The 18,096-nt window shown below is 55.8% G+C and overlaps 1 protein-coding gene across 1 annotated transcript in view; it reads left to right on the top strand.

Annotated features, from left to right (window-relative positions):
• The window catches only part of VAC14 (VAC14 component of PIKFYVE complex), a 100,081-nt gene that overhangs the window by 30,457 nt on the left and 51,528 nt on the right, over positions 1–18,096 (top strand). Inside the window, exons 11-12 of the mRNA XM_021703079.1 lie at positions 742–886; positions 1,138–1,203. Of these exons, the coding sequence (XP_021558754.1) occupies positions 742–886; positions 1,138–1,203 (211 nt within the window). The remainder of the gene's footprint in view (positions 1–741; positions 887–1,137; positions 1,204–18,096) is intronic.

An 18,096-nucleotide genomic window follows, 5' to 3' on the forward strand; every position in this document is an offset into this window, starting at 1 on the left:
CTCCTCCGGGCTGCTGGGCAGGGGCCTCTCTCTGCCCGGACGCCGGCGAGGCTTTGGGCCCGGGAGCCTGTGCCCCGCTGGAGCGAAGCGCAGTCCGAACAGGCTCTGTCTCTCAGAGGCAGAGGCTGTATTGCTCCTTCCCCGACTCAGACGAAAGCATTATAGCTTCACAGGCAACTCTCAAGGCTTCTCAACCAAGCCAAACCCTGTGCCAAATGGCCTGGAGTATGGCAAGATCTAAAGCCACGAGCCCTATCCTTACTCGAGAAGAGTTCGTTTGCCCGGTGAAAAAACCTGTTGGCTCTTCAGGGCTATTTTCAGGGCTTTGCCCTGGACTCGTCGGAGGTGGTGGTTTGGTTTTATCAACAAAGGGTCTGGAGATGCTGAACAGCCTTCCAGCCCCGAGGTCTGCTGGGCCCCAGCTCGGTGACATCAGAGAGGTTTTCTGCCCAGGCCAGGCTAGTGCTGGGGAGGCGGGCAGGCATGCAGCAGACTGGCCCTCTTCCCCCACCTGTGGTTGTCACAGCTCTGGCCTTGAAAAGAAAGGAGGAAGGTCAAGGCGGTGAAGCCAGCCCTCCGGGAGCCATGCCAGGGTGGGCACCACCTGCCCGCCCCCGACCGCTGCGCCCAGGAGAGGGAGGCGGAGTGTGGTTCTGAGTGCGGAACCGGGGTGGCCCTGCGGCCAGGGCGGAGGGGCACCAGTGGCTTCAACACCTGTCTCCTCCATGATCTTGCCCACAGCACCGAGAGGGCCCCGGTCACACTCCACCTCGATGGCATTGTGCAGGTCCTAAACTGCCACCTCAGTGACATGGCCATCGGGATGATGACCAGGATCGCCGTCCTGAAGTGGCTGTACCACCTCTATATCAAGACTCCCCGGAAGGTGAGTCCCTGGGCCCGTCAGCCCCGGAGGCCCTTCCAAGCTGGGGGCTGCTTTGGGGTACACCTTGGTTTTTGGGGGCCGCCTCGTGCTTGGTAGGATTCTGGTCAGGCAGAGGAGTGACAGATGCTGGAGGGGCCCTGGGAGGGCGTGGGGGTGGTCCGTGCAGTGCAGTAAGACCCCATCCATGCCGAATCCACTGGTGGGGGGTGGGGGGCAATGCTCACGGGTGCCCCGGCTTCTCTGCTCTCCAGATGTTCCGGCATACCGACAGCCTCTTCCCCATCCTGCTACAGACGCTATCGGATGAATCCGACGAGGTAGGTCACGTGTGCCCCTTTCCTTCTGTGCAGGGCTACCCAGCCTCCCCTTTTGAGTGGCTAATGGGACCTGGTAGATGAGAAGTGCTCGTTTTGTTGTTGTTCTCTTAAATCAGCATCCAAAAAATTGCTCTCTTCCTACCTGGTAAATGTGCATCGCTTCCAGGAAAAGCTGGGTTTAATGCTCTTGGCTTTGGGAACAAGGACTTCCTCCGCCGGCCCTTCTGAAGAGCACTGGGTCAATGCAAGAACACCAGCCTTGGGGGGGTGGGGGGGACCTGGCTCGACCGTAGAAGGCAGGGGGTGTGGTGGTGGGCAGCTCGGCTGTGGGTTGGGCACCCAAAGGCAAGGTCTGGCCCCACTTAGCTTCCTGGCCGTGAGTAAGTCACTTCACAACTCTGCACGTCCGGTTCCTTCTCTTCTCAGTGGGGCAGTGGCAGCACATGGCTGTGAGGGTGAACTGACCCTCGGAAAATGCTGAGTGCCCGGCCGCACGGCCCTGGCCGCTCTGGAGCTTTTGTTCTGTTCATTTCACCCAGACTCCATTCTGCCCTCTGGTTTGAAATTGTCCCTTTAAGCTTTGCTGTGTTGGAGTCAAGAGCAGAAGAGAGAGGCTAACCCAGAGAAGGGGAAGGAGAGCTGGGCCCTGCATCCTTCAGCCCCCTTGGGGAGGCCCCACCTGTCCCCACCCATCCTCGGCAGTGGTCCATTCTGTGCAGTTAGGCTAAGGTGGTTCTTTTTCAGGACTCCCCAGCCTCCCAGCCAAGGGGCAGGATTTGCAGCTGGGTGTTGCCATCAGCCAGGGTAGCATCCCTTCTCTGAACCCATCCTAGCTCCAGGCTGCCTGTCGGACGCTGTGGCAGGCTGTGCCTCAACTGGTCCCTCTCCTTCTGTCTTCTGGGCAGCTGTGGGCTCCAGGCAGAGCTGTGTGTGCCCCCTGAGGCAGTGGGCACGTGAATCCACAGATCCCCCACACTGCCCATTGGGAACATGGGAGTGGACAAGAGCTGGGGGGGTTGGGGAGAGGGGAGAGGGACACTGCTCACAACCTTCTGTGCGTGAGGTGCCTGAGGCTGGTACCAGGCTGTGTGGGGCCCAGGGTAGTTTTCCTGCAGCCTGACTTTGCTTTCTTAAACCTGAGCTGAAAAGAGATGCAGACGGGCAGGTGTCTGCCTCTCCGTCCTCTGAGGTACTCTGCATTTCCAGAAAAATCCAAAACAGATGGTCTGGGCATCTGCCCTTGACCCCTCCTGCCTGCCCCATTCACGTGCACGCACACGCACACACACGGCCTCTCTCTCCCTTCCCCTCAGCACCCCACTGCAGTGTGGGGCCCAGGAGGACACAGCCCGGTTAGGGGTGACTCACTGTACACTCACAGCCCTCATTTCAGGACAGAAAGGGAAAGCAGAACTTTGCTAGGACTTCACTGGAAGCAGCTGAGTTTTCAGTCCTTTAAATTGACTTGTTTAATCCTATGCAGCTCTCTTTGCTCGTGATGGGTTTCTGTGTGCGTGTGCATTTACAGGGAGCAGGAGGAGACGCAGTCCATTAAACAGCTCTGTTCGGGTTGCGGCTGTGGAAACGCGATTTGCTGAAGTGCCAAATGTTCTCAGAGCTTTGGGCCTATCTTGCGGGCCCCTGCCGGGAAAGGATTGCACCTGCTCTTGGGGCTCAAGGGGGGCTGTTGCCGTAACAGGAGCAGAGAGTCCCTGCTTTCCCATCTCTCCAGGGAGGGAGTTGGGGACCATGATAATCAGTAATGAGTCCTGATTCTGCCCTATCCTGGTTCTTCACCACATCACATTCCTAAGTGTCCCATGCCCAGTCTCTTTGGCAACCTTGAGTGCATACTGTGTACTTGGCAATGGAAATACAGCCATGAACAACACAAAGTCCCCCTTCTCCTGGAGCTTCCTTTCTGGGATGTCTAGAAATCACTCTCTCGTGGGTTTTCCCAGTTTTTCCAAACACAGCCCTGATCTCAGTCAGAGCTCCCTGAGGTTTAAGACCCTGAAAGCCCATTCAGTCAGATCAGGTCACAGCCAGACTGGTGGGGAGAATTTAGCCACAATGTTACATCCAGCCAAGGGGCCTCAAGGTGCAGGTTATCCCACTGTTTCGGGTGATTCTTTTTTTTTTTTTTAAAGATTTTATTTATTTATTTAATTGATAGGGAGAGAGAGAGACAGCGTGAGAGGGAACACAAGCAGGGGGAGTGGGAGAGGGAGAAGCAGGCTTCCCGCGGAGCAGGGAGCCCGATGGCGGGGCTCGATTCCAGAGCCCCGGGATCGGGTGATTCTTAACAATAGCTTGTATGAAGTCATTCCTGTGCCAGGAACTATGCTGGACCCTTGATTCGTGGTATCTGGGGAACCCTGGACAATTCTGTGGGGAAGTACTGTCACTCTTTCTATTTTACAGTTCAGAAGACTCAGACTGAGGGAGGTAAAGTACCCCCCAACAGCTAGGAAGTGTGAGGCCAAACTCAAAACCAGATCTGTTTGACTCCAAAGCTCATCCTCTACTCACTTAACCATCATGCCTGTGTTCCATAAGTGTTTGTCCCAGCTACCAACATCAGAACCACATGGGAGCGGGGGAGCTGGTGTTTATAGTTGTATCATCATCCCCATTTCTGGCCGCCTTCGCCTGTTCCACAGGTTCTTAAGAACAGTTCTCCATGTGGTGAGCTGTGGAGAGCTGTGTATATCCTGCAAAAGCTTCAGCCCTCAGACCCTTTGTCCATTTTCTTATTGATTTGTAGAAGCTCTTTGTATATTGGGGACATTATGTTTGTCATTGGTGTTGCAAATATTTCTTTCTCCCAGTATGATAAACTCACATGCTTCTCACACTTGGTGAGAGCCACTGGCCTCAGGGAACAGAGTGTGCCCAGGTGTTAATGATGCAAGAGCTGGGCGCAGGGAGGGGCAGAGCCTCAGAGACACCACCATGTTCCATAGTCCCATTGGCACTTGGCCTTGCTGGGGTGTCTTGCCTGCTATTGTCGCTCAGTTCTACTCCAGCGATACTTGGTAGTCCTGCCCTTCTGGCACCCTCGGTTGGTTCTGTTTTTCCGTCATTCAGGATAAGTAGCTGTTGCCTCAGTGTCTCCTGCTCCTTGCATACTTTATATGAAAATCCCTTTTGTCAGAAAGAATTTGCAGGTGTCAAATTAAAATTCTTGGCACCAGAGAAAAAACCCTCCCATTAGCTAGAGATCCAATTACATGTTTTTAAATGAAAATGCAACCCTGATTTCAGTAGCATGGAATGTAGGGTGCATGCTCAGAGCTTCCTGCTGGACCCTGGTAGGGAGGTGGGCCTGCTTCTTCCCCTGCCCAGAAGATGCCAGTTGTCGGCTACCTCTTAAGCCTGCAGCTGCCTGAGTGAGCTCCGCCCATGAGCACCAGAGGACGGCTCCTCTCAATGTCCTTAAAGGTGTGACTGGTCCAAGAGGGGCCTTGGGACCACCCTGACACCTCACCCCCTAGCACCACTGCCTCCCAGCCTGCATTCAGAATCCTCGGGGTGTAAAGGTGGGTGTGCGTTGTTATACATCTGTCCAAACCCATAGAACATACAGCACCGGGAGTGAGCCCTAAAGTAAACTGTGGACCTTGGGTGACAATGATGTGTCAGTGCAGGTTCACTGATTGTAACAAACGTACCACTGTGGTGGGGAACGTCGTTATGGGGGAAGCTCTGCGGGGGTGAGGGCGGGGTATGTGGGAAATCTCTGTACCTTCTGCTCAATATTACTGTGGACCTAAAACTTCTCTAAAAAATAAAGTCCACTTAAAACAGTGCAGAAGTTTAAAAAAGAAATCTCAGTCTCAGAAGAGAGCTAGAAGGATGCCTGGTGCACCTGAGGTGAGAGCATGTAGCGCGCGCCCCTCCCCCACCAGACAACTGGCCACCAGACCTGAGCTTGCCTTGCAGCTCTCACCCTCTCCGCCAGGGACCTTGGGCAAGGAGGCTGACCTCTCTGGCCTATGAAATGGGGCTCGTGATGTCCACACTTGCCTCACAGGCCGTTGTTAAAGGAGATAGCATAGAGCTCCTGGGCCAGATCCTGGCCCGTCATAACTACCTGTCTGTCATGACAAGCGCTTCAGTGGGAAATCGGCATGTCGCTGCCTTGAACTCTCCCACCCAGACGCAGAGCTTGTCCCTGTTTCTGTAAGTCATTTTGTAAAGCTTTCAGGCCTTTTTTGTAGGTCTTACTCGTTATGAAGTTTATTTTCAGTATTTTAAATTGTGTTGTGATGTTGAGTGGCATCCCTTTTCGGTAATATTTTCTCCCAGGTGACAGTGCAGCTTGATGACTTAAGAAGACAGGCTTTGGGGTCAGGCAGTCCAAGAGTCTGGTCCTGGCGCATCACTCGGTAGTTGGTTAACCTTGATCTTGAGCAAATGAGCTGGTCTCTCTGACACCCGGTTTACTTATCTGAAAACTGAGACTAAGGGGAGAAGCACCCTCCCAGGTCTGGATTCCCCAGTGAGAATTAAAGGAGGTCACGGGTGTAGAATACACGACATGTGTGAACACACGGTAAATTCTGGCCCCTCTGATGCTGGTACTCATTTCCATCGAAATGCAAAGGTACACATGGGAATCAGGAAAATAGGCTCTGTTTTTTCCCCACATCCTTCCTGCCCCAGCTTCAGCAGCAAAAGCTGGAACAGAAGCTGGTCTCTGTCCTGTTCCCCTGTCTTAGGACCATACAGGCCCCGTGCCAATGGCCAGGTGGGTGGGCTTCTTTGGGCGCTCATTGTCCTTATCGGCTCAGCCATAGAAAAACCAAGGGGAAGGCAATGAGCAGCAGGACCAGCACCCCATTCTATACCTTCTCCCTTCCCCACCCCCCTCTCTCAGGACCCCCAGCTCAAGTCAGTGGGCTGTGTTCGCAGCATTGCAGGTGGAAGGGAAGAGCTGGGTGCCCTAGCTCCAGGGGAGAGAAGAGAAAGGGCATCATCGGCAGAGGGCCTGCCTCGGGGCCTCTGGCTGCCACAGCCGCTTGCTCAAAAGCAAGCCTCAGAGTCTGTGGAGATCCAGAAGGGCACACCCCGCTGGGGCCTCCAGAGGCACCTTGCCCAGGGTCTTCTCACCTCTTGGAGCCAAGGTGACCTTAACACTTCAGAGCAGAGGTTCTCAACTGGGGAGAAATGCCTTCTTCCCCTCCCCTAGGCTCAGAGGAACCATGAAGAGAGATTGCTGAGGGGAGTTTATGGCGCACGTGGCTGACGTACAAGCAGAAAAAAAGAATGAGCACCCCCTTTGCCAGTGAGGAAGCGTGGAGGGTAGGACTGTGAGGGCAGCAGGGGCAGGTTCCGGGTCAGGAGTCCGTGTGGTTGGCTCAGGCGCTGTGGCGGGCTGCTGTCGCCAGTGATGGGGGCTTCTCGTAAAGATCCTTCGAGCACCCCGCGAGAGCTGCGACATACCCCTGGTCCAGGGTAACCGGGGTCTTCCCCGTCCTCAAGCCCGTAGCACGCCTCAAGAGCGTCCAGCCCCACAGGGCAGGGAGCCCGGGGGCTGCTCTCACCTTTGCTGCACCCTGAGGGAAAGGGGGGCCGTCAGCTCTGTGTGGGTCAGTCTGCCAGAGCTCTGGGCCCTCAGACACAGCTGGCTTTGGTGGGGGGGCAGGAGAGGATTTCATTTGTTCTCATGGTCCGGGTCCCAGGAGCAATGGAGAGGTTCTCCAGTCTCTCAAAGGAGACAGCTCACCGGGCTTGCCTTTCCCAAGCACTCTTGTCACTTTGGTGTGGTGGGTCGGCCGCTTTAAAGGGATTTAGTTAGTGACAACAGGGCCTTCGGCGTGGGGGTCTCACCCAGGGGGAGGCCCCAGACTGAGATCATCCCCGTGGGTTCCTCTTCTTACTCAAGGTCCAGGCTGACTGGGGCTGTGCTCTCCTGCCCCCCAGGGGAGTGAAATCGGCCATCTCTCAGTGTCTGCCCCAGAAATGGGGGCTTCCATTTCATTAGAGCCCCTTCGTTTGAGGGCAGCTCAGAGAGCTGATGGTCCATCCAGCACCCCGCCACTGGCTGCCTTTGGAAACCACAGCGGGTGCTGGGCTCAGACCCCCGCATCTGTGGAAGGAGGCTGGGAGCAGGAGAGGGCAGAAGGCGAAGTTTATGGGGCGGATGCCTTATTCGGAGCACGTTGTTTCTATTGTGACCACTCGGCCTGGCGCTCTTGGACTGGTTTTCATTATCCCCAGTTTGATTTAAAAGGACATCCAAGTGTGAGGAAGGTAATTTGCCCAAGCTCATACCATCAGGAGCCAGAAATTGGGTCTGTCTGGTTCCAGAACATCTAAAAGCACACAAGAGCTGACCTCGGTGCAGAGCAGGGTTCCAGGTGGGGTGGAGGCACAGCTTCCTTCAGGCTGGCCCCCTCTCCCCTCTTCAGTTCTGAGTATTGGATCCTGACCTGCCCTGTTGGGCTCCCCGCCCTCCCAGGGCCCATGCTGAAGGAGGGGTGCTGGCCGCTGGGTCGGTGAGGGGGAGTGTGGGAAGTGGCCTGGAGAGGAACGGAAGGACAGGCCTCTGCCCTGCGCTGCCCACTCTCCGTGGGACCCGGCAAGTCCCCGCACCTCCTTGCCTCCATCAAGTGCAGTTGGCCTGGTCTGTGCTCGTCCCATCCAGCTCTGACTTTGTGTGGTCCTGACCCCACTCCGTGGAATACTAATGGGGCCTGCTCTCAGTGGACCGTCTCCCAGAAGAATGGGGTTTGCTCCTCCTCCTGAGATCCCTGCCTCAGTTTTTCTTTCACTCCACTTTTCCTTGCGTCTACTCTCCAAAACAAACAAAAACAACTCCTCCACCCCCCTCCTCAGTCCCCAAGATTTCTTAACAGTCAGGTCACGCCATCAGGTCAGATACCAGCCAGAAAACCAAGGGGCTAGATGTTGGGGGCCAAGAACTTGGCTCCTCTTGCCGAGAGTCCCCCCAACCTGGGGAGGTGAGCTGGGTCCCGGCAGGGACAGCCCAAACAGGAAAAGGCCCTTGCCTGCCATAGCCTCCCCATGCCACCACCGCCCCCCTCCCCCCGTGCCCCTGGGGCCATGCTGAGGACACAGGGCACTCGTCCACACGGCTCTCTGTGGCTGACGCTGCAGCTTCCTTTGGAGGCTTCTGAAAGAGAGAGAGAGAGGAGGGAGGAACGGGCAGGGAGAAGGGCAGCAGGGACAATGCGGGGTTGCACTCAGTCCCCAGCACTCGGACCCACAGCCCAGCAGAGGCACCAGCAGTCACCGCTAGGGGTCCTGGAAGGATTTGATCTTCTGAAAGGAGTCCTGGTAGCAGGTCATTGCTGGGGAGGGGAGAGGACCGCCGCGGTGATGGTTCCAGAATTGCACCGGTGAGAAAGGCCGCCAAGTGAAGGGGGACCCAAGTAACCAGAGCCGGCCTGACAGCATTCTGCTCTGGGGAAGGCAGGTCTGTGTGCCCAGAGCATCTTTAACGTTTCTCTCTGTGCACTCCTTCCCCTGATATGCAGGTGAGAACCCAAAGCTGGCACAGTAACTGGTGGACATGCAGGGCAGGGGGCCTGCTGCCTGGTGCCCCTGGGCTCACGAGGAAGGCAGAGGTTGGCCTGGGAAGGGTGGAATAAGGGAGAAAGCTGGCTTCCCCGCTGAAGGGCCCAGCAGCGAGGGAGGGATTCCACAAAGGGAAGCCAGTTGGGGACTGCCTTCCCCTGGGACAGGGCTGGCGGCTCTTGTAAAGCCAAGCTGCAGGGATGAGTGGCCTGCAGGGGTGAGCACACTGCCTGGCCCTGGGCCTGACTGCCTGCCCCCCCGCCCATCTCGGCGTGAACTCAGGAAGTGATCCGTAATCTTACATAGAAAGGCCCAGGTCCAGTAACCCAGACATCAGCCCCACGGTGGAGCCATCCACACAAGGGCTGCTGTCAGAATCCTCTGGAGCTTTTTAAAACCCAACTGCTTCGGCCTCAACCCAGACCTCCTGAATTGTTCTCTGAGGTCGGGCCTCGTTGCCTGGGTTTCTGGTATTTTCCATTCACTTGCTGCCTGCCAGACCCCGTGCTGGACATCACTGAGCGTGTATGACCTTAGCCCATCCTACCGCAACCCTTCCTGGGTCCTTCTGTTGTGTCCCCCACTTCACTGAAGCAGAAACCGAGGCTCAGAGAAGTGAAGTAACTTAGCCAAGTTACTCAGCTTAGATGCCCCGTGAAGCCTTGTCTGTCTCACACCACCCCTCCTCCTGCACATCAGACAGGTCCCTGTCTGTGTATCACAGCGTCCTGTGCCCTCAGACCCTCCCAGAGCCCTTGTCACACTTTGGGGGGACAGAGGTGGATGGGGAGCCGAACACCACCGCCGCCGCCCCCCGCCCCGGCCGGCCCCACCCTGCTGGGCCCCCCGGCCCTGCCACAACAGACCTGCCTCCTCAGGGCAGGGTACGCGTTAAGCAGAGGCCTGGAGGAGGGGAGACAGGGAGCCCGGCGCTGCTGTCCCAGTTGCCATGCGCCGGTGCCCGGAGACAGCCGGCCCCTCGGCTCATCACCTGGTAACCGAGTGCTCACGGTGTGTGTGTGCTGTTCCCATGCTGCCTGGAGCACGGCAGGCCCTTCCCCAGCCTCTGGCTCGCTCTCAGGGACAATGTATAACGCTGAGAGATGCACCCCCCAACCCCCGGACAGGGGCCTGGCGGGAGGCCGGCATCACCAGGAGGGAGACCCGGGGGTGAGGGGGCGCCCTGGGGGGCCTTGGGAACTGGCCTCCAAGCTGTCTCACCCGGGCTGGCCTTTCTCTTCTCCACCCTTCGAGGCTAGAATGGTTTAAGCAGCCGGGACCCACACTGTGCTGTCACTGTTAGACTTAGTACGCACCAAGTGCTGGCCTTTTGCATAGATGGCACAGAACTAGGCACTTAGGGAAGGATTTCAAAGTTTATTAAAAATGAAAGGAAGGGGAAGGAAGGAAAAAGAGAGGGAGAGAAGAAGAAAAGAAAGTAGTCTTGAACCCTATGAGCATGTGTTCAAAGTCAGGCCAAAAAACGAGATATAATCCTGCTTTTTGAAGTTGTTTTTGCTTTACTAAGACCTAAAAGGTTTTTAATCAGAGTGGCTTTCTCAATGGGAAATAAAAGAGATCCAAGCCTAAGCAGTCCTTCTCTCCCGCCCCCAAATCTAAATTTTTGGCAGTGCTTTCCTTGCTTTTGCTGAAGGCACGGCCAAGGGACCTGCCCCCCAGGAGATGCTGGGCTTGGCCTGCTCTGACCCCGTTGTAGCCATGAGCTTTTCTGGGAATACCACCCCTTTCCCAGGCCTGGCCAGGGCCCAATGGCTGCCTTCCGCGGCTCAGGTTTACTCTGCGTCCGGGACAGGAGCCTCAGCCCTGGTGCTGGCTGCCGCTGGGTGCCTTCCCCCAGAGCTCCATTGGTTGACTGCTCTGGGGTCTGTGGGAGATCCCGTGGCCTTCCTTGGTACCCACAAGGGGATGCTTCCTAAGGTCAGTTCCCTGGCTGACTCCACAAGCCGCAGGAGCCATTCTGTATGTGGTCAGGGACTCAAGAGGCCTGACCCGCTGGGCCTGTACCCCTTGTGAAGGAAATGGACAGGCTTCTGTGTGGCAGGAAGCAGAGGGCCCCAGGGCTCCGTGGATGCCCAGCCTCTGTGCCTCCCCACTTAATTTCAGCTCCACTTCCCAAGAACAAGGAGCAGCCTGACCTGACCCAGATCTCAGGCACAGCCCTGTGGCCCCAGTGCTCCGGGCAGAGGCATCAGATAGCCTTGGCCGTGGCCCGCACCGGCCAGACCCTAGCCCCCAGGGCCTTCAGCCTGAATTCACCTTTCCTGCCAGCACCTAGCTGTGTCCCTTGGAAACACTCTTGCGGCTTCCTCCTGACTAGGACTGGAGAGGGCCCAGCTCGAGAATTTCCTTCTCTCCTCACGGGGCTGGAAGGCAGAGCCATTTGACATCTGGAGCCTAATCAGCTGACCAGGGGCCGAGCCAAACTTGTGACAAAAGTTTCTCAGAGATAAGTGGGTAGGGTGAAGTGGGAGGCCTCTCCATCCATCCCCTTGGCAGGAGCTATTCAGATCCATCCACATCTTCCATTTCCTGCCTGGCGCTGCCGGTCAGCAAGTATTCATTCAACATCTGCTCAGTGCTTTGCCCTGGGACTTCAGAGTCAGGAGCCTCAGTAGGAGGCCAGGACGGGCCCCCAGCCTAGGGAGTTGGCCTCGTTCAGCCCTGGGTCTCCAGCCATTCCCGGGGGCGGGGGTGGAGGGCACAGCCAGGGAGAGTGAAAGAATGGGGCCTTCCACAACAAGGGGTTTTCCAGGGCTGCTCTGTGGACAAGGTGTTGGGACAGGGAGGGCCTGGCCAACTCATAAAAAAAAAAGGACACCAGCGCCATCCTAGAGACCCGGTCCTCGGCCTGCTGGAGTACAGTGGGGTAACAGCTTGCAGGTGCCCCGTCCAGATGGCGACTTCCCTCCCATGCTGAAATATGGCCTTTGCCGGTGTCAAGTCACCTAGAAGCAAGGGCTTGCTCAGGAACCCTTTGGCCTCCTTGACCTTGCTCCCCGAGCCACAGAGGGTAGGCCGGCCCCCCCCCCCGCCCCCCCCCCCCCCCCCGCCGGCCTTTCTCTCAGAGTTGCTTTGTCAGATGTTTCCCGCTCCCAGTTGTCCCCGACCCTTTCACTCCACTGATGGCCAGCTCAAAGCTCACCCCCACTCCAGGACCGGGGACCAGCTGATGTGCCTTCCCCACCACCACTCTCCTCCATCCCCAGCCTGTTGCCATGGCAACTGCAGGCACTCCTGCCCCTGCAGAATATTGCTTTCTTGTAACCTTCTTCCTCCTCCCTCTCCCCCCACCCTCTTTCTCTCACACAAAAAGAAAGCACAAGTGTTTTATATTCATTTTGCAAAAAGCTGTGTAGCGCATACTAATTGGCGTGGCTTCCTCCTGCTTTCTTTGAGCCTTGCCTCATTCTCCAAGCCAGGACTACAGGCCAGTGTAGGCTTGGGCCCCGCCAGCCTGCTCCTGGGAAGGGGTCTAACTCTGGTTTCCAGGGGCCGAGCAGCAGGCCTTTCATCCAGGCCTTGAGCCAGTGCCCCACAAGCAAGGCTGCTGAGGTCGCTGTGTCCTTGTCCCAGACCTTCTTATCCACAGACCAAGGGGTCTCCAGGAGAGGTGGAGCACCCAAACCCTGGCCTGGCACAGAGATTCAAAGCCAGCTTCAGCCGGAGGGCAGAGCACGGCTCCCCCTTGGTCCGTGTTGCTTTGTCCCAGCACCCACCCCCACCTTAACATCGCCTCCCTGGACCACTCCTCACTCCCTGGGCTGAGGCAGAGTCCTGGCCCAGGCCTTTGTCAGGATTGTTCCTCCCTGGCATCTGGGATTTGCTGTCAGCTAGGAGAGAGCCAGCATCTGGACTGGATGGGCACAGGAGCCCTGGAGTGGCTCCCCACAAATCCCCCACGCTCTTTTCAAGCCATTCCTTGCCCTCCATTTTGGCAGCCCCTTCATCTCCCTGCATCTCTGCTATTCTCAGACTCCCATTTGAAAGAAGCAGGAGGGTGCTGTGTGTGTGTGTGTGTGTGTGTGTGCCCGCGCGCACACGCGAGAAGGCCTACAAGTACACGTGGTGTTCCCCAGGGAGGGCTGTCTGTCAGATTTTTGCCAGTCCCCGGGGACCAGAGACAAATCTTTTGATATACAAGCACTAGAAGAGTGGCTGGGATCATTGAAGGAACCTGTAGACAACATTTCCGGCTTTAATTGTACAATTGAAGTATAATTTGCATTCATTTACCATTTGGTGTTAAACTTTCCAAAACAAGAGAATTCAAAATGTGAAATACGCAGTTTTGCTGGCTACTGCTCTCCAGTGCGGGAGGAGGAGGTGGTACGAAGATGTCGACGCAGATTCTCTGTGGTAGAGAAGTGAAATCTGGAGCCCTGCACGTATGCGTTGTTGTTCCTTCCCAGTCCCTGAGCCAGGACCACTGGTCAAGCTCAGCTGTGGTACCAAAAATCTCCTAACAGAAATGTCTTCTATAATGATGCCAACCTCGCCAGGGCGAGGCTCTGTTGGCACATAGGAGGAAACAGACTCCCCGTCACCTGCAAAACCAAGTTCAAACCTCATGGATCTTGGTGACCTGCCCCTCCTTCTGACTTCTGCTTGATTTCTGGCCCTGCCCCCCTGTTAGATAACAAAACTTCAGTGGAGTAAATTTTAAAGATCACAGTGGCTTTATTCGACAATTCAGGAAACAGGCAGCAGCATCCCCATCCAGCAGTAGAAAGAAGCTGTAGGAAAGGAAAGGTTTTTAAAGGCAGAAGGGGGGCGGAGAAAGAAAATTATTTGCAAAGAATGCGTTGTTTCAGGCAAGGTCGCCTTTCTAAGAGGACCGGAAGGGGTCTTCCAGGAGGATTATCTCACTAGTGCTGACCAGGTAATTCCATGTTGACTGGCTACAGGTTGAAACTGCAGTTAGGTTAGGTATTAAGTCTTGGTTTGTTGTCGTGGGAGTTAGCCCAAGTGACTCCATTTTGGGCCTGCTGTCTCCTATGTAATACCCATCCCCATCCCATGCCCCACTCCAGAGCTAGATCAAAGCTTCTGTTCCTGGAATGTGCCCGTGACTCTGGTTCTGTGCCCATGAAAGGCTTATGCTAGTTAAGAGAATGCTTCGCATGCCTTCCTCTAGCCCTGGTTCCCTGGCAGACTGCTGCTCAGGTACTTCTGAAGCCTCTTGCTCCCCACAGGCCAAGTTGCACATACACTGCACTGTAAGTGTTTGTTGACCGCCTGTCTCCCTCCCCAAGGTCACTGTCAGGAGAGGCAGGGCCATCCTGGTTAGCTTCACATCTCCAGTCAACACAGGCCCTGGCCCACAGTGGGTGCTCAGTGGCTGCTGGGGGAGAGGTTAGAGGGGTGCAGCTAACTGACTGCAAGTCAGGGTTGTCTGACCACTAAGCCCAGTGTAGCTTATCGGGCTCTGGTTTGGGGGCCAGAGCTGTGTCTGAAGTGGACTCCCTGGTCCCTTGAGCAGGTCACTTGCTGCAACGGGAGACTGACAGCAAATGAGGGCATTAATTCTAGCTGGAAGTGAGGAGGGCTTCCTCCTCCGGTCTCCCGGTCCCCTGCAGCCTGGCCCCGGGGGCCCCTCCGAGGGTGGGGGCATCTCATGGGTCCGGCCTCTCAGGTGCTGGTGGTTCTTCGCGAGCATCTTTTCTATTAGGGGAATAAGTACCCGCCAGAAGCCTGGTGTGGGCCAGTGTGGCCCTCGTGGGCGGGCAGGGGGGGAAGTAGCTGAGTGCTAGCCTGGCCCCAGCTGTCCTGCACTTTCCTCACCTGCCACAATTGACCACCAGGATTTGCTGCGGAGAGGACAAGAGGACGTGGGCCTCGGCCCACCTGCACAGCCAGCCCTGAAAGGAGTAGCCTGCAGCTCAGGGCTGCAGCAGGGCTGGCACATGCCAGAGATATACGGACACAGGTAGCCTCCCTGAGTGCTCGCGGCCCTCCGGGGAATCAGAAGCAGGCGTGAGATCGTGGGGGGTCAGCGAGGCCCTGCCACCTTGGGCCATGGACACAGCAAGAGCCAACTGCTCTACACGTACCACTGGACTGGGATTTAGGGCACCGACTTGGGGTTTTGACTTCTCTTTTTAGATACAATTCACCAACCATAAAATTCACCCTTTTAAATATACAATTTGGGGGCGCCTGGCTGGCTCAGTTGGTGAGCATACAACTCTTGATCTTGGGGTCATGAATTTGAGCCCCATGTTGGGTGTAGAGATTACTTAAAAAAATAAAACCTTTAAAAAAAGTAAAGTATACCACTTAGTGGGTTTTAGTATTTTGACAAGGTTGTGCAAACATCACTATCTAATCCCGGAACATTTTTACCACCCCAAAGAGAAACTCTGTACCAATTAGCAGTCACTCCCCATGTCTCCCTCCCCCAGCGCCTGGCAGCCACAGGCTCTGCTCTGTCTCTGTAGATTTGCCTGGTCTGAACATTTCACATAAATGGAATTATCATACAGTATGCAGCCTTTTGCATCTGGCTCCTCTTACTTAGCAAATGTTTTCAAGGTTCATCTGTTTTATAGCATGTATCAGAACTTCATTCCTTTTATTGCCAAATAATAGTCGCTGGCACGGATATGCCATATTCTATTTATCCATTTATCAGTTGATAAACATTTGGGTTTGTGATACTGTGATATAGAGTAAACAATACGTATTTGGTCTTCATCCCTCGTTCTGGCACAGAGCTCCTAAAACCCTTGGAATTTCCTGAGTGTTAATAAAGGTGACTTTTGTTAGGTTATTGAGGTGACTTGGATGCCCAGAAGGATGGGGGGCTGGTTGCCAGGAGAACCAACTGTATGATGAGAGCGTTGAACTTTCAACCCAACCTTTGAGGAGGAGAGAGGGGCTGGAGGTTGAATCAACGGACAACAGCCAGTGATTTCATCAGCTAAACCTACATAATGAAGCCTCTGCAAAAATCCAAAAGGATGGGGTTTGGAGAGCTTCCGGGTTGGTGACCGTATGGAGATTTGGGGAAAGTGAGCCCCAGAGAGCACAGAAGCTCTGTGCCCCTTCGCATGTACTGTGCCCTCCGCATCTCTTTTATCTGGCCGTTCCTGAGTTACATCTTTTTATAATAAACCGGTGACCTGGTCAGTAAAATGTTTCTCTGAGTATAAGCAGCTCTTGCAGAGGAATCAAACCCAAGGAGGGGATCGTGGGAACCTCTGCTCTGTAGCCGGTCGTCAGAAGCACAGGTGACAGCCTTTACTTGTGATTGGCATCTGAAGCCGGGGGTTCGGGGCGGGGGGGGGGGGGGCAGTCTTGTAGGACTGAGCCCTCAACCTGTGGGATCCACCGCTACCCCCAGGTAGGTGGTCAGAATTGAGTTGAATTGTAGGACACCCCAGCTGCTATCAGGAAAAAAACACATCAGAATTGGCATCAGGACCTGAAGGTTGTTTCCCTTTTCTAGGCGTGATGGACACTGAGGCTGTGAACATTTCTAAGTCCTGTGTGCGCACGTTTTCGGTCCTCTTGGGTGAACACTAGGGGTGGAAGTGTACCTATGGTGACTTTGTTTAACTTTTTGAGGCACAGTCGGCTTGCTTCTTGCCTCACTGTTTGAGTGAGTCATTCCCCCACCCGATTCCCAGGTCTCCCTTCACTCCCTGCCCTTTAGACAGTGACTTGCTTGGACAGTTGAGTGTCTTGAGTTCATGGCCCGTGCTCGGGCCACTCTCGCGCGCGGAGCGCTGCGCTGTCACCCGCCTAGCTCTCTGTTCCCCCATCCCACCCCCTCCCTCTGTGTCCACTTCTGCCACCGCTGAAGTAGAGAGCTTCCTGGGGAGCAGACGGCCTGGGCCTCTCTGCTTCTGGGCTGGACCTGCCAGGCCCCCAGCTCTTGGCCTGGGCACAGGGGCAGCACTCGTTCCTGCCATCTGTCTAGGCTGCTTAGCAGCCACGATCTTCAGCCAGCATGGATCCATCCCCTACAGGCCCAGCAATCAGAATGTTCCGAATATACCCATACCTGTGCCTGGAAGGGCAGGCAAGTGTGGGTCTCCGCGCCAGGCCGTGGGCAGAGGCGTGTCGGACTCACCTGCAGCCCCAGCACCCAGCCCAGGGGCTGGCACTGTGGGGGCTCAGGCGGTGCTGAGAGCCGGGGCGCAGCGAAGGAAAGGGCAGTTAGACAGGTGGGAGGTGACGTGTGTGTGTGTGTGTGTGTGCATGCGCTGCGTCCAGCCTGAAGGAGGCCGGAGCATGGCAGGATAGGGAGCAAAACCACTGGCTTGTGGGACACTTGAGTGCTGAGCATGCTGTGCTGCTGGGAGAAGGCCCAGGGGCCAGGGCTGGCAGAGAGCATACCGGAAGTGACGACTGGGGCCGGGCGGGAGGATGCACTGGCTGTCGCTTGCATTGAGACAGGAACCACTCTGAAGCTTTGAGGAGAGGGTAGTAGCTTTGTCTTTTGTTGTTGTTGTTGTTTTAGATAAAATTTGCCCTTTTAATCAGTACAGGGCGCCTGGGTGGCTCAGTTTATTAAGCATCTGCCTTCGGCTCAGGTCACGATCCCAGGGTACTGGGATCGAGTTCCGTGTCGGGCTCTCTGCTCAGCGGGGAGCCTGCTTCTCCCTCTGCCTGCCCTCCGCTCCTGCTCTCCCTCACTATTTTTCTCTCTCACTCTCTCTCAAATAAATAAAATCTTTAAAATATATATATATACAGTTCAGTGGTTTTTAGTATATTTACAAGATCGTGTGACCATCACTACTATCCCACTCTGGAACATTTTCACCATCCCACAGAGAGCCCTGCAGTAGCCTCATCTTGACCGTTGTCACCATATTCCAGCCAGCTGGTCTGTCCTGGTGCACGCAGCCCATCCCCCCTCCATGGCCCCAGCCACGGGTGCTGTGTGTCACTGCCGTAGGTCCAGGACCAAATCCCACGGTTTCCATGGCAATTCACCTGTTCCCCAGTCAGCCATCCATGCCCAGCAGGCATCCACTGAGTGCCGCGGACAGTCCTGGGGGCCCATCTATGCTAGGACAGGCACGTTCGTCTTCAGAGCAGAGATGAGTGGGGAGTGGGAAGGGGCAGGCACTCCCCTGCAGTGTGGTCAGGGCCCTGCTGGCTGTTGGTGGCAGATGAAGAGCAAGAGGAGATGGGTGGTGTGCGGGGCAGCTAGCCTCTAAGGATACGGGGGCTCTGGGTTGTGAGGCAGCCCTGGGGAACCTTGTGACATACAGCGCTGATTGGAGCTCACACTTAGCTGTTCTCCGTGCTCAGCTGTGTGTCTTCCCTGGAAGAACTCAGCAGGCAGGGGTCAGGCCTAGGAATGACCATCAAGGA

The sequence above is a fragment of the Neomonachus schauinslandi genome, chromosome 16 (genome assembly GCF_002201575.2).
Source record: "Neomonachus schauinslandi chromosome 16, ASM220157v2, whole genome shotgun sequence".
Lineage (NCBI taxonomy): Eukaryota > Metazoa > Chordata > Mammalia > Carnivora > Phocidae > Neomonachus > Neomonachus schauinslandi.